This window comes from Ascoidea rubescens (assembly GCF_001661345.1).
Source record: "Ascoidea rubescens DSM 1968 unplaced genomic scaffold ASCRUscaffold_1, whole genome shotgun sequence".
Lineage (NCBI taxonomy): Eukaryota > Fungi > Ascomycota > Saccharomycetes > Ascoideales > Ascoideaceae > Ascoidea > Ascoidea rubescens.
Window position 1 is genome coordinate 548436 of NW_017962913.1, and position 15851 is coordinate 564286.

At 34.0% G+C, this 15851-nt stretch overlaps 4 protein-coding genes across 4 annotated transcripts; 3 read left to right on the forward strand and 1 right to left on the reverse strand.

Annotated features, from left to right (window-relative positions):
• Positions 1-4387: 4387 nt before the first annotated feature.
• On the forward strand, positions 4388-5824 carry ASCRUDRAFT_29707 (ribose-phosphate diphosphokinase; the record flags this gene model as incomplete). Its single annotated transcript, XM_020190135.1, has 3 exons — positions 4388-4712; positions 4785-5095; positions 5237-5824. 3 exons carry the CDS (start codon positions 4388-4390, stop codon positions 5822-5824), a joined length of 1224 nt encoding a protein of 407 aa, XP_020049776.1.
• A 644-nt stretch (positions 5825-6468) lies between these two features.
• On the forward strand, positions 6469-9690 carry VIP1 (inositol polyphosphate kinase VIP1; the record flags this gene model as incomplete). Its single annotated transcript, XM_020190182.1, has 2 exons — positions 6469-8866; positions 8945-9690. 2 exons carry the CDS (start codon positions 6469-6471, stop codon positions 9688-9690), a joined length of 3144 nt encoding a protein of 1047 aa, XP_020049777.1.
• A 1727-nt stretch (positions 9691-11417) lies between these two features.
• On the forward strand, positions 11418-12191 carry ASCRUDRAFT_96144 (uncharacterized protein). Its single transcript, XM_020195197.1, has one exon. It carries the CDS (start codon positions 11598-11600, stop codon positions 12027-12029), a length of 432 nt encoding a protein of 143 aa, XP_020049778.1. The 5' UTR covers positions 11418-11597; the 3' UTR covers positions 12030-12191.
• A 46-nt stretch (positions 12192-12237) lies between these two features.
• UTP21 (rRNA-processing protein UTP21) lies at positions 12238-15658 on the reverse strand. Its single transcript, XM_020192235.1, has one exon. It carries the CDS (start codon positions 15606-15608, stop codon positions 12588-12590), a length of 3021 nt encoding a protein of 1006 aa, XP_020049779.1. The 5' UTR covers positions 15609-15658; the 3' UTR covers positions 12238-12587.
• Positions 15659-15851: the final 193 nt, after the last annotated feature.

Consider the following 15851-nt stretch of genomic DNA (forward strand, 5'->3'; position numbering starts at 1 on the left):
CGGAAGTTCAATACGGTGCACTTTTAAAAAACACGGATTTAGACGGATTCTATGCTTCAGTATTAAGGAATTAATGACATCAAAAATATTAAATGTATTAATGGTATCTATAATTGGTGTTGAAAGGTATGTAATTGAAATATATAACAGAAAGATGATGGATTGTGTGGGCAGAAACTCTATTGACTGCCACTAGTATGATGACTGTGCAGCAACATTTTTAAAAGAGACCTCCTCCACAGGAGACTTTCCAGCAAGATTATTTTTGGCAAAATTTTCATGAACTTCCTCAACAGTAACTAGCTTTTCATAAAATGCTAGAACCTTAGGATGACATTTAATTTTATGAGGAAAAAAATTTAAAACCTGCAATCCATTTCTGGACGTTGCTCGACTGAGTGCAACATATGCTTGGCCCTTTTCAAAGACCTTGCGAAGATCAACTTTTACTTTTGGTAATGTTTGACCCTGAGATTTATGAATTGATAGCGCCCATGCCAAAATCAATGGAATCTGCGCTCTTGTAACCAATGGTCTCTCAAATTCATCTTCAACACTCCATACTTCGGGTCGAACTAGCACATCCCTTGTGTTTCCGTCAGCAAGTGGAAATCTAACTAATGGATATCTTGATATTTTGGAAGTGTCGTGGAGTTGTTTTACGAGATTATATTTTCTTTCCAAATTTTTATAAAGTTCTGGACTTATATTCCTTCTTTGATGATCTTTTAAAAAACTGAATACAGAATCATCAAATTCGTTTTCTTCATCACTATGAGAAACTTCGACTTTTTTTTTAATTATTGCTTCATCATCTTCCTCTGAATCACTGAATTCACTTGGATTTTCAGCCTCAACTTTTTCAAGTTGTTTTTGTATTTTTTTCTCCACTTCATCATTTTCAGGATTGGATTCCATTTCGTTGTAAAGCATATACGTTTTGGGATCGATGAATCCCAAAACTCTACCTAAAGATCCATTGACCAAGGTTTCATCAATATTTTTAATCATCATCACTTGAGAATTTTTTTTTAAAACAATAGTTTTAGGTGCCAAGAAATCTTTCAACAATCTTTGTCTATAATCTTCGTCCTGAACCATACCACCATCAAATGAAGTATATATATAAGGTTTCTCTTCAATTTTATCTAATTTTCTTTTGTTTGCAAGTTCAACTTCTCTTCGAGTTGAATAAAGCTCAGCAGGTTGAATCCCATCATCCATTGGTAATGGTCTTTCCAATTCTACAAATTTTTTAGTAGTTTGTACACTCAAAATCCCATTTCTTGTTTCATTTAGCATTCCAATAAATTCAGTATCACCCTTTTGTCTAAAAATGGTTTTTAATATCACGGTTAATCCGATTGCTTCTTTCCAAGCTTCAGATTCAAAAGCAAATAAGGGATTATTATCTTCCTTATCCACAGGCGGTAATTGATAAAAATCACCACACGCTACAATTTGAATTCCACCAAATGGTTTGTCACTTTTTCTTAGTTCTTTTCCTATTATATTTAACTTGTCTAGTAATCTTCCATCAATCATTGAAATTTCGTCAATAATTAGTACTTTTAATTTTTTCCATCTTAATAAACCTTTACGATTTTTCTTTATTTTCTTTATTAATTGTTCAGTTGTACCTTCTCCTAGTCCAATGGAAGCAAAAGAATACAAAGTGGTACCACCAATATTACAAGCAGCTAAACCTGTAGATGCTGTAACACCTACTTCACCTGGATAAAATTTCAGCCTTAATGCTTTAATAAGTGATCTTAAGAGAACGGACTTACCTGTTCCAGCCGAACCGGTATAAAAGAGAGAATGGCCTTGTTTTACCAATTCAATGATATGAAGTTGTTCTTCAGATAGACAAATTGGAACAGCATGTTTTGTTGCTGAAGATTCCAATTTATTTTTAGCCAATTGATTCGTAGGATTTTGAGTCAAAAATTCAATTTTTGAATTTTGAGCAGCATTAGTTTTAAAATTTCTTTGAGGTTGTTTTGGGAGATTGTTATTATTATTATTATTATTATTATTATTATCACTATTAAAATTGTTTATTATATCAAATTTGGGACGTTTTAAAGCTTTGAAATTCTGAGAATTGATAATCAGTTGGACAGCAGTGTTATGAATAATTTGGATAGCGCCATGTTTAAGCGGAGTGATATTAGGATTATTATTTGCAGGTTCTAATTCAGGTTTATTAAGGTATTGAAATGAAGTATTGAAAAGGATATTTCTTTTTGTTGTAAGATTAGTTCTATGATTTAAAGGAGATTCTGGATCCAAGGGTAGATTAGTCTCAGGAGAAGTTGAAAGTTTGTTAGTGGCAGTATTATTTGAGTTTATAGATATTGGGGTATGATTGTGTATAGTTTTATGTTTTAAAGGGGTTATTGGAGTGATATCGGAGCTTGGATGATAATAAACTTGAGATGAAGTGAATTTATTTTCATACAAGTCATTAAGAGGAATTCTCTTGTTTGGGGTTGGAGTTGTTGCAGTGGAGATTGAAGCAATAATTGAGCTTTCAGGATCGTCTATATTGTATATTGTAGGATTTGAATTTTTCATATTTATATTTATATGGTTGTCTAAATCTGTAGTTAGTTGGACAGGTGAAGACGTTAGGGTGTATGAATTTTGATCTATTTTGTTTTCATTATTGTCATTGTCATTGTCATTGTCATTCTTAGTATTATGATTAAGATTATTAGAATTATTATTAAATTGCAGATTTTGCTGAGAAAAGGATAATGAACGATTATCGCTAAATTTTTGAACAAACTCATTGAAGGAGACTTGTTTATTTTTCAATTCGTTATTTATGTTTATATTTTTGTTGATATTATTATTATTATTATTATTATTATTATTATTATTGTTATTGTTATTGTTATTGTAATTATTATTAGTGATGGTAGTAGTATTAGTAATATTATCAGTGTTGTTATTGGTAATTGGTCTAAATTGGTAATTTTGAATAAAATCATCATCACTAGAGAATTCATCGGAAGCAAAATCATCTCTATTGTTGAGTAAATTTGATAGAAGTGGAGAGTTTTCGGTTATTTTAATGTTTATTTTGTTAGTTTGAGTAGTGTTGTGAGTAGCATGGTTAATGGTATTTGTGTTATTTGTATCTTTATGTTCATCAATGGTAATTGATTTGTTGTTTAATAAATCATTAAAATATTCGTCTAAACCGTCATCCATATTGGTTGAGTTAGTCCATTGGGAAGAAGAGAATTCAATTGAATCAAAATCCGGATCAAAATCGAAAGTCTTATTATTTTGATTATCAATGTTGTTAATGTTATTTATTATTGGTTGAAAGCTAAAAAGTGGAAGATTTTTAGTACTGGATCTTATAGAATTATTTATGGTGTTGTGATTATTTGCATTTGAGTGGGATTGAGATTGGGATTGAGTACGAGGTTGAGAATGCAGTTGGGAAGGCCAATAATCGCTAGAAAAATCAGTATTAAAGTCATTTTCAAAATCATTAATAGGTTTTAGAGTAATGTCGCTACTGCCATTATTATTCTCATTATTAATACCATTATTATTATTGTTGTTTTTGTTGTTTTTGTTGTTTTTGTTGTTTTTGTTGTTTTTGTTGTTTTTTGAACAACTCATTTGGTGAAACGAGTTAATAAAACTTAATGAACGCCTATTTAGTATATTAGTCGAATTGAGATGATGAACTGTATTGAAATGACAGCTTTTAGAGAAAATATTGTATCTGAGCATGGAAAAAGTAATTCTGTTTTGCTAACACCATCGACTACAATCAGTGCTTTAACACAGAATTACAAGAAAATAACAAAAGTGAGGCCGATATATAGAATTCGAGGAATGAGAGATAAAAAAAATTATGATAGATCATTTTTGCCAAATTAAGTTTTATATTTGGCATGAACAGAAAATTGGACCAAGACGTGATTTGCACGTGAGGTTTTGTGCAAATTGGCGTAGAACAGTCCAGAATGAAAACCGCAAATTGAATATTGCTGAAGTCGTTTATTTTCTTGTGTTTTGTAGTGGTGAGTATATGAATTGGTGGGTATATGAATTGGTGTTTCATTTGCAGGCTGTAGTTGGGAGACAAGTTCGGATGATTTTTAGTATCACCTAGGTTGTTTGGTTTTGGTGAAGGAGGTGAATAAGGCTGCAAAGCGAGGACGAGCCGGGCGCGGAACCGCGGCAGATAAAAGCGAGGAAGGAGGTTGGAGAAGAGTATATATAGAGGCAGACCTGGCTAGCGATGTTGGATTTCAACAGGTCGTTCAAACAACAGCTAAGCAAACCTTCGCTGTATCTGCCAGACACTGAGGCTTTGGGCAAGTTGAAGCAGCAAAAGCTGAAGGTGTTGTTGAAAATGCGAAAGTGCAAGGTGTTTGTGGGTCTGTCGCACCCAGAGCTAGGAGCCAAAATTTGCGAAAAGTTGGATATCCAGGCCAGTCCATGCAGTTTAAACAAGTTTTCCAATGGCGAGACGTCAGTGCAAATCAACTGTTCTGTGAGAGACAACGACGTCTACATTATCCAGTCGTCGTCAGACACGATCAATGACCATATCATGGAGTTGTTGGTGCTTATCAGTGCGTGCAAAGGTGGATCTGCTTCAAAGATCACAGTGGTGGTGCCTAATTTTCCTTACTCGACGCAATCGAATTTGTACTACCACAGCAATAAAGATAGTGGTGAATATTTGAACAGTGTTAGCCACACCAATAATGGGAACAATGAGATTATTTCAAGAACTGCCATCACAGCTAGAATGTTGGCCAATTTAATTGTGATGGCTGGAGCTGACCATGTTGTGTCTATGGATTTGCATGCTGGGCAAATCCAGGGATTTTTCAATAAACCTGTTGATAATCTCTATGCCCTACCGTTTTTGGTCAGATGGATCAAGACCAATGTTAAAAAGTATGAAAAGTCAGTGATTATTTCGAAAAATGCCAATGGAACCAAAAGAGTTACTGAGATGGCGGATAGTTTAAATGTTAATTTTGCAATGATTCAAATATTGGAAAAAAAGCGAAATGTTTACAATAATTTGAACTTGTTAATCGAAGATACAGTTAATTATAATAGTGGTACTATCAATGCAAATGGGAATACTAATAACAATGCCAACGCGAATACTAATAGCAATACCAATACCAATACCAATACCAATACCAGTGATATCGGGACTGAAATTGAAATTGGGAATGAAGAGGTCAATTCAAACAAAGAAAATTCGGCGTCTGAAAAAACCAGATTTATGACCAGCTCCCGAATTGTGCAAGGACATGTTCTCAGCCAGAAAGACAACCTTGAATTGGAGAACCAAAGACCAGCAGAGCTCGAGAACACCAACCCCAGCAAGCTAGATCGTACAATGGCCGAGTTCTTCGAAAACTACAACCAAAACAGCATGAGCAAGTACGTGAAAAAGGAGACTGTGATCACTCTTGTTGGAAACGTAAAAAATCGGCCTGCAATCATCTTGGACGACATGGTCACCAAGCCAGAGATGTACATCTCGATCAGTGAGCACTTGAGGATGAATTGTGGTGCTGAGTGTGTGTACTTGGTGGCCACACATGGAGTGTTCTTGGACAGCTGCCTCGAGGCCCTCTTCCACTGCCAGTACCTCGACAAGATTGTGGTGACCAACACCTGCCCCTTGCTGAAGAACGACTTGTTCAGATACAGAGACAAGCTCGTGGTGATCGACGTGAGCTCCATCTTCGCTGAGTACATTCGCCGGGCCCACTTTGGCGAGAGCATCTCGACTCTCTTCGACAACTTGTTCCACCTCTAGTGCACCTGGCCCACGTTGGCAGTTTCCAGCCTCTGACGCCTTTCCAGGCCTTCCAGCGCCTTTTCTTCCTCTGCCAGCTCCGACGGCTGTCGCCAGCGGCACGGGTCATCGCTGCTCGCTTTTCCAGCAGTTTTCCAGCCAGTCGTTTTATCGCTCGCCCACTTCTGTCATGGCTCCTGCTCATCAGTTTCACCTTTTTTGCTTCTCTCCCTCTGCAGACTTTTTTCAGCTTCGAATTTCACAGGGAGCTCCTCTCTCCAGCTCCTTTCGTCAGCTCCTCTCTCCAGCTCCTCTCCAGCTCCTCTTGCCTGTTGTCTCTTATAAATATCCCTCTACCACCTCGCTCTTCCCTGCTAGTCGCCCATAACTTCCTTTCCATAATGGACTCTGATAAGACTAAGACAGACTGCGACACTTGTATTGTCAACTTTATCAACAGCAACGATAAATCCCAGAACACTGCAACGCTTGACACAAAAAGCTGTAAGAACCACGATAATCTCTACAATCTCTCGCTTTTGAAACAGCTCGATAACCACCAGGTCAAACAAGTCGAATCTGCCATCCTCGAACGTTTTTCTCCTAAAACCTCTGCTTCTGAATCAACTGAATCTCCAAAATCAAGCTCTACGAATCTCCCGAGAATGGTCGTCAGCAATACTGAAAACCAAGCAGATATCGTACCTGTTCCTACCACCACTCCCACTACTTCCACCACTCCCACCACTATCACTCCCACTGCCGAAATTTCCCCTACTAATATCACCATAAACAATATTAAACCGCTTTCCAAAAAAATTGCCCCAAATGCTTCACGTCTCCAAAATGACAATATTAACTCCAAAATTCAACATCCCACCCAAAATAGCACAATTTTATCAACAAGCGCCAACAACAACAAAAATACTCGAAAAATCGGCAAAATTGGTGTATGTGCAATGGACAAAAAAGTCCTCAGCAAACCATGCAGACACATCTTGAATTGTTTAAACCAAAACGACGAATTTGAACTAATCATTTTTGGCGATAAGGTAATTCTCGATGAATCAATTGAAAACTGGCCCACTTGCGATTTTCTCATAAGTTTCTTCTCAAATGGTTTTCCTCTAAACAAAGCCATCAACTATGTCAAACTACGAAAGCCCTTCATCCTTAACGACCTAGTCATGCAAAAAGTCCTATGGGATCGAAGATTGTGTCTACGTTTGTTGAAAAAAGTTGGTATCCCAACTCCCCATCGTCTAGAGATCTCCAGAGATGGTGGTCCCAAAATAATCGACGCTGATCTAAAACAAAAACTACTAGAAAAAAATATAGACATTGATCAGAAATTTAAAACTCCAAACTGGGAAATGCTAGATCAAGACACCTTGAAAGTTGATGACCAAATTTTGAAAAAACCCTTTGTTGAAAAACCCGTCGATGGCGAAGACCACAATATCTTCATCTACTATTCTTCCAAAAATGGCGGTGGTGGAAGAAGACTATTCAGAAAAATTGGCAACAAAAGCAGTGAGTTTGATCCTTCTTTATCAGTCATCAGAACAAACGGCTCCTACATTTATGAACAATTCATGGACACTGATAATTTTGAAGACGTCAAGGCCTACACTGTTGGTGAAAATTATTGCCATGCTGAAACAAGAAAATCTCCCGTCGTTGATGGTATCGTTCGAAGAAACACACATGGAAAGGAAATAAGATTTGTCACCACTTTATCTGACCAAGAAAAGGAAATCGCCTCAAAGGTTTCATCTGTCTTTCACCAAACTATCTGTGGCTTTGACCTATTAAGAGTCCAAGGTGTTAGCTATGTTATCGACGTTAATGGCTTTTCCTTTGTCAAGGGCAACTCAGACTACTACAACAACTGCGCTCAAATCCTTAAAAACATCTTTTTTCAAGCTAGAATTAAAAGAGACCTACAAAGATCCCTCACAGGCACTCCCTACCTTTCTCCACAAACTGAAGAAAAACACCAAAAATGGGTCTTCAAAGGCCTTGTCTCTGTTATTAGACATGGTGATAGAACTCCCAAACAAAAAATCAAATATTCTTTCAAATCTTCCATCTTCATTGCTCTTCTAAAGGGCCACAAAGAAGAAGTCATCATTAGAGCTGTTCCCGATCTTCGTATCGTACTAGCTGCTCTACATCTAGCCCAACAACAAAAATACGAAGACTCAATGAAATTGCAGCTCCTAGCTACTACTTTGGCGAAAAAAATCAACTTTCCCGGCACTAAAATTCAACTAAAGCCAATATTAAATAAAGAATCTAATCAAGTCGAAAAAGTTCAATTCATCCTCAAATGGGGCGGTGAACCAACCCATTCTGCAAGATACCAAGCTACTGATTTGGGTGAAACTTTCAGACAAGATATTAAACTATTGAATAAAGATGCCTTGAAAAATGTCAGAGTTTACTCTTCTTCTGAAAGAAGAGTTGTTACAAGCGCGCAAATTTGGGCTTGCTCATTCTTAGAAGCTGACATGCTACCGGACGATTTCCTAAGAATTAGAAAAGATCTACTAGATGATTCAAATGCTGCAAAGGACCTTATGGACAAGGTTAAAAAGAAATTAAAACCTCTACTTAGACAAGGAAAAGAGCCACCAAAACAATTTGCCTGGCCAGCTAGAATGCCTGAACCTTACATTGTCATTAGAAGAGTCGTTGAGCTAATGAACTATCACCATAAAATCATGGAATACCACTTTAAAAATAACGATGTCGAATCAATGCAAAGAAGATGGTGTTGTTCTGAAGATCCTTATTTATTTAAAGAAAGATGGGACAAGTTGTTTAAAGAATTTCTTACATTTGAAAAAGTCGATCCCTCCAAAATTAGTGAATTATATGATACAATGAAATACGATGCTCTTCATAACAGGTCTTTCTTGCAAAAGATCTTCTCTCCTAATGTCGATTTAAATCACTCCGATGTTGAAATGCAATTTTTGGTCGATGACTTGAATTCTCCAAGTTTAGTCAACGAATATCCAATTAATGTGCTTGCAATGAATAATTTCAAGTTGCCAAGTGAAAGCAATCCAAATAATGGCAAATTGGCCAATTTACTGACATCTGCTTCTTCATCAAATACTAACCTAGCAAAAGTCTCCTCTAAAAATTCAACAAATAATGAAACAGCTACAAAAGAAAAGGAATTAGAAAACTCTTCCTCTGTTGGTTCTTTAGGTTGGGTATTAAGATCTGCCAACAGAAAGACATCTAGAACCATCACTTCTTCTCCATTTGATGATCCAAAATACAGTAGATTAAGAGAGTTGTACAAATTAGCCAAAGTTTTATTTGATTTTGTTTGTCCTCAAGAATATGGTATTGAAGATAACGAAAAATTAGATATTGGATTACTAACTTCTTTACCATTGGCTAGAAGAATTGTTCAAGATATCTCCATGATGAGAGAAACTGATAAATCAGAAATTGTTACATATTTCACTAAGGAATCTCATATTTACACACTATTAAATATCATTTATGAGTCAAAACTTCCAATGAGAATTGCTAGAAATGCATTACCAGAGTTAGATTACTTATCACAAATTGGTTTTGAATTATATGAAAGTGCTGACACAACTTCAGGAGTAAAAAGGCATTCCATCAGATTGTCATTATCACCTGGTTGTCATACCCAAGATCCTCTAGATATTCAATTAGATGAGAAACATTACATCAGCAACATTCCAAAGATATCTCTTACAAGACACTTGGATATCGATTTAGTGACACAAAAATTAAAATCAAGATTTTCAAGAGTTTCTTTACCCAAGAAATTTACTGCAGTTAATATAACTAGTCCCTCTGTTGCTAGTTTAACAGAAAACAAAGTCACATTATAATATTTAAGCCCATAACTATATTATTTTGTAATTTCTTTTTCTTTCTTATATCAAGATTTATATTAATAATATTCTCTTTTTTGTTCATTTCCTTGTTTTTATAACTATATTATTATATTGTTTTTTATTTGAACTTTAATTGTATTTTTATTTCCAAAAACGACTAAATTACAGCTAACGATATTCTATAGAAAAAATAAATAAAAAACTCTTATCAATATTCTCTAATACTTCCTATACCTTGTAAGCTTTTATAAATTAAGAGCATGAAATATTTTCCTATCCTTCCACAACCTTCAAGACAATTGGTAAAACTGTTTTCTTCAAACTTGTCTCTGTTTTTTTTGGCTTTTTTTTTGTTTAATGAGTATTGCTAGCAATAGTGATAGAGTAGAGAAGGTATTCATTTTCATTTAAAAAGACAAATTCAAACTTAGATTGAAAGCTTCCACCATCCACTTTTTAACCCACTGCACTAAAAACTCAATAAATTAATTCCAAAATAATAAAAGTAGAGCCAAACAAAAATTGGACAAAATAGTATAAATACAAACGATTTCTAGCTAGTATGTGTGGTTTTTATTCTTTTGACAAATTTTCATTTGACGGAAAGCACTTGATAAAAAAACAAGGCAATTGAAAATGAATTTATCTCGAATTAACACAATTTCTGCAAATGCTGGATACATAAGGGATAACATACAGTTGACAATTCTCTTTACACGATTGAAATGGTAATAGGTCAACACTATAGTTGATAGCAATATCGCCTTTTTCGAAAACTTTCGGATGTTTTCCAGGTGGGCGTAGTTCGGCCTTCGAAACGGAAAGTAAAGTTGCCTTGCGAATGCTTCGAACCACCAACACTCGTGTCCTCTTTTGACTGTACGCAGCTACCCTCGGAAATGTCACTGAATCTCCCACAGACTTTACTTGAAACTATTATTTATTAAAACTAGTGCAACTGCGGTTTATGTTTGAATTGAGTGTTCTTTCTTCTACTTAATTGTTGTCCAATCCACAAGTCTCTAGATACTTGCCAATTGGTAATGTATATCGCACAGTGTATCCGATTATCTTAGCCAACATCGTTTGAGTTCCAAGCAAAGAAGAGAAGGTGCACAACTCGGTTTACAACTCCAAGATGGTTAACAGTTATTGATGAGAATGATTTTGCTTTGTTGTCAAACTATTTTGAACAATCTAAAAGTAACAATAACAGCATGTAGAGTAAGAATCAAGTGGTTGGTAATAGCAAAAACGAAATTGCAGAGAAAAAGTATCCATAAAAGAGAATCGGGAAAAGTAAAGTAATATCCTATAAGGGCAACAACAGTATCAGCACATTTGTGGATTTATCAAGTGTGCTAATCATTCCTGATACCAATACAGATATCGACAACCATTTGAATAGATATACAGAAATTTGGTTAGGATTGGTGATGATAACAATAATTGCAACACTAAAATGGATAACTCAACAATCAAGTTGTAAAATAAAAAAAAGGGGATACTTTTGAAAATATGTTTTTGTATAACATTGGACATCACATTGATAATCAATGCCAAAACAGGAGAAGAAAGATGTCTGAGTATAAGAAAAGGCTATGTTGTTCTCTGATGACCCTCTCATTTGCTTCGCGTTTGGAGCAAATGAGACCAATTATTTGATAATGCAAAAATTTAATTAGCAAACAACCAACTCCACTAAATCGATTCAGAATTTTAGTTGGGTGGAAGTGGGTCATATGTTGATTGATTAAATGAATTCAAATTATCTGGTTTGGACTTGAATTTTTGAAAATAAATTGGTGTATAATATGGGAATTGCATTACTTCTTAAATCGTATTAATACGCTACAAAATCTCTTTTTTTTTTTTTTTTTGTTTCTATAAGCAAACTAACAATGAATTCTATAATATTTATCAATCCTCCTTTCTTCTATAATTTCAAAATTGAAAGCCAATCAATAAGGGGAAGGCAGTCTTCAAGTTCAACCAAACGACATCTAGATGACCGTAATCTTGTGACATTATCCACAAACAATTATCATGCAGATGCGAAAATTCTGGTGTGTGTCCATCTATTAAATGAACATGGGAGATATAATGAGTTAGATCAGAAATACTTGGATGGCCAAAAACTTATTGAAGCTTTCAACTCATATCCCCTTACTCTGAATTTTGATTTTCCTAACTTAGGTATCAGAAAGACTGGACGATGGAAGTTGGCTTACACTTTATTTTTAACCAGTCCCAAGAACATAGAAAATGTTTCAATACATATCATATCTAATACGATTGAAGTTTACTCTTCCAAAAGTTACCGTTTTTATTAACCAAACTAAAATACCAAATAAGTTTAGTTGTTATATTTGACTGGTTATTTTTTTCTAGAAATTGTCATTCAATCAATTCAAATAACGAATTGATCGCTAATAATTTATACCAATTACATACAATTTTATATTATATATTATATATTATATAATATATTTTTACTATATTGTATTTTATTTCAATACATACTTTGTTAAAATGTTAGTGCTATATTCCATTATACAAAAATCACTGTCTATGAAGAGAATTATGAAATTGCGTCTTTTCCAATAGCACTCTTCTGTTAAAAGCTTTATGATCATAATTACAAGTAGGAAAGTAAGACAGCAAACATAAAACCGGATCGCTGAATAATCAACCATAGAAGTTTCCCATTCACAATAAAAGTATGAGCCAAAGCAGTAATTTAGTATGACATGGGTACAAATTGGAAGCTCTATGCGATTTTTACAAAAAAATTTCTTGAATTTAAGCATTTTCGAAATGTGATTAAAAACAATGCTGTGTCAATCAAACTCATGTATTAAAAGATAAATTTTGACTCTTAAATCAATCAATTAGGTTTGAAAAAAATTAACGATACTTGCCGAGACTCTTATCAATTCATCAATTCTATTTGTTTTTTCATTATTTATTCTATTTAATTCATCTAGCAAAGACTCCAATTCTTGTTCGTCGTTCAAACTACTGGATATCAAATCCCCATGATTTTTCAATAATAGATTAATTAATGCCTGGTAAAGCTCGAAATTTTTGTTAGAATTTAATCCGTGGATCATGGCTTTCACAAATAATTTGATTTCTGATAAAGAGGAATCCTTTGTGTTTAATGATTTGATTTCTAAATCTAAGCTGGAAGGAGAGGATGTTGAAATTAAATCTAAAAATATTGTGTAATCATCCAAGACAGAACATTCTCTTAATGTTTTTGTGAATTTTGATTCAAAAGCTAATGTATTTTCATTATTGAAAAATTTCAATGGTCTTTCGGGATTTGTGAGTGAAGGAATCTTTTCACTATTATTATTATTATTATCAGAATTTTGATTTTCAGTGCTGACGAGCTTTTCAATTTTTTCTGATTTTCCATTTGAAGTTATATTTTGTGATTTATCTTCAGTTTCATATAAAAAGAAAGGAGCCTTTTCTGACTTTTTTGGTGGTTCTTTTGGTTTATTTCTCTGTTTAATTGTATCTAAATTTAGCAAAGTGTTGAATTTTGATCTTGGACCTATAGACAAAGTTAATAAATCTTTGCTTATTTGATCAACTGTAGAATAACTGTTCAAAGAGTCGTCGTTATCTTGATTATCATTATCAAAAGCCGAATCTATTATGCCCAGACCACCAGCAGAAGTATTATTCGGAACATCGATTAGCTTAAAATCCTTTTCAGAAACATGTCTGACTGAGATCATTTTAAATTGGCTTTTATTATTCCATAGTGAAATACCATTGCCATTTACATGAGAAGTAGCTAAGAAATCACCATTTGGAGAAAACTTAAGATTAGTAATTATGTTTGATATTTTGAAACCATCAATACAGTTCCCGGTTGGCAAATCCCAAACTCTTAAAGTTGAATCCAAAGAACTTGAAACAATCCATCTGCCATCAGGAGAAAAATCTAAAGATGTTATTCTGTTTGTATGGCCAAATAATTGACGAATAATTCTTTTAGTTTCAAAATCTATGATTATAATAGATAAATCATCCAAGGCCAAACCCAATAATTCCGAAATGGGATTATAAACAATTTTAGTGATGGGAGATTCAAGATTAATTTTGCTTAAATATTTTGAGTTTCTGAAATTGTAAAATCCAATGTAACCATCTAAACTTGTAGAGCACATTTTGTTATTCATGGAATCTATAATGATACCTGTTACAGAATTTTTGTGCAATTTGAATTTTTTTCTTAGTATACCACTCTGCAAGTTATAAACGTCAATATTTCCATTAGCAGTGCCTAAAAAGGCAAAATTTCCACAAGAAGAGATTTTAACAGTATTAATATTTGAATTATCGGAGGATTGTAATTTGAAATTGCCAATTTTTTTATTTTTAAAAGACCAAGTATTGGCAAAATTTTGATTTTTATGAGCAGTTAGGATATTATCCCAATCGTCTTCTTTTAATATTTGATAATCCATTGATATGATTTCATTATTGTGGTCATTGCTATTGTTTGAGTTATTGATGTTCATGATTTTTTTATTTTTTTTAGACTGTTTAAATGATAGTTTTTGATTTTGAGAATCTTTTCTTAATGAAAAAGACCAAAATGAGTTATCAGTTGAGGCTGAAAGAATGAAATGGGATTGATGGGCTGTAAAAAGAATTGAAGTTGGAGGAGCAGAATGACCAGCTCTTGATCTTAGTAACCTTGGTAAAGGAACTAAAGAGGAATCATTGATTGCTTTTTCATTATTAGAGGAGAAAGAAGGATCAAAGATGTATTCTTTCAATTGATTGTCAGCACCATTTGTGATGAAAATGGGTTGACCATTTAGAAACTTGACATTGGATATACCACCGAAGGATTGTTTGTGGACACTTTGCAATAGATAAATTTGCTGAAAAGAATTTAAATCAAAGACAGATAAATTACCATTTTTAAAGGCTATTAATAAGTGAGGAAAGCTGTCAGATCTAAAAGCTAGAGATGTTATTGGAGTAAGATTTGAGGGCCCTGATTTCCTTGAGTAAGTTTTTATTATTTTTAATACTTTATCTTTTCTGAAATCATAAAAAATCAAGTTTCCTAAATTGGTTGCAATTAATATGATATCCAATACTGTGGAATTTTCAACTGTTGATATGGCCCCAAGATAATTTTTATTTCTTTGAGAAGTATCCTGTTCAGTGCGACTGAATATGCTATTTAAATTTGATTTGAATATTAAATTTATTGTTTTGATATTGTAAATTAAAATGTGCGAAGTTGTTGCGATGATCAATTTATTCAAGTAAGTTGAGGGATGAATTATTTTAACAATTAAATCGTCAGAGTTGGCGTTTGATAAATTGATGGTGTTGTAGAATTTGATTGGCAATTTTAGTAAATCCTGAAAGTTTGTGTTATTTTTAATGATTTCATCATTTTGGTCAATTGAGACTGGTTTCTTGAAGAGGGAAATTTGGTTATTTGAATTAGAGACAATCAAATAATCACCAAAGGTCAAAAGATTATTGATTGGGTAGTTTGAATCCAATTTTGAGTCCAAAGAAATAATTAAACTACCTCTTTTATAAATGTTGATCTTATTCTGATATGTTACGAAAATGTAGTGATAATGACAGTAAATATTTGTGATTTTCGATGGTAAAAACGTCTTTGAGACAAATAGCAAATTCAAGGTTAGAGCATCGTATACCTGGAAAAAATTCCCAACACTGGTGACTATGTAGTACGTTTTACCCAAGGTGCCAATGGCAAAAGGAACATTGTTAGTTATATTCCCAATTGATCTGTATGGAGAAAAGATCTTGGAAGCACTCGTGCTGGATGGAGAAACAGAAGAATCAGTTTTCCTTTTTTTAACAGACACATTGGAAGCAACAGCAGAGTCATTCATGGTCAGCAAAGCAGAAGAAGAAAGCACCATCACACACAGCTAGAGCAGAGACAGCTGGATCAGTTGAAGCTCTCATATCTCCTCTCTTGGGCAAAATTTTTCACTCCGAAAAAAAAATTGCCAGAGCACCCAAAGCGGAAGGTGCCGCATCAATGGTCTCGCAGATTTCACGTGTGTTTTATCACGTGAATAAGCGCACGTGTGCTGAGTGTTTCTAAATAAAAGCTCCTCCACGCAGAGTCG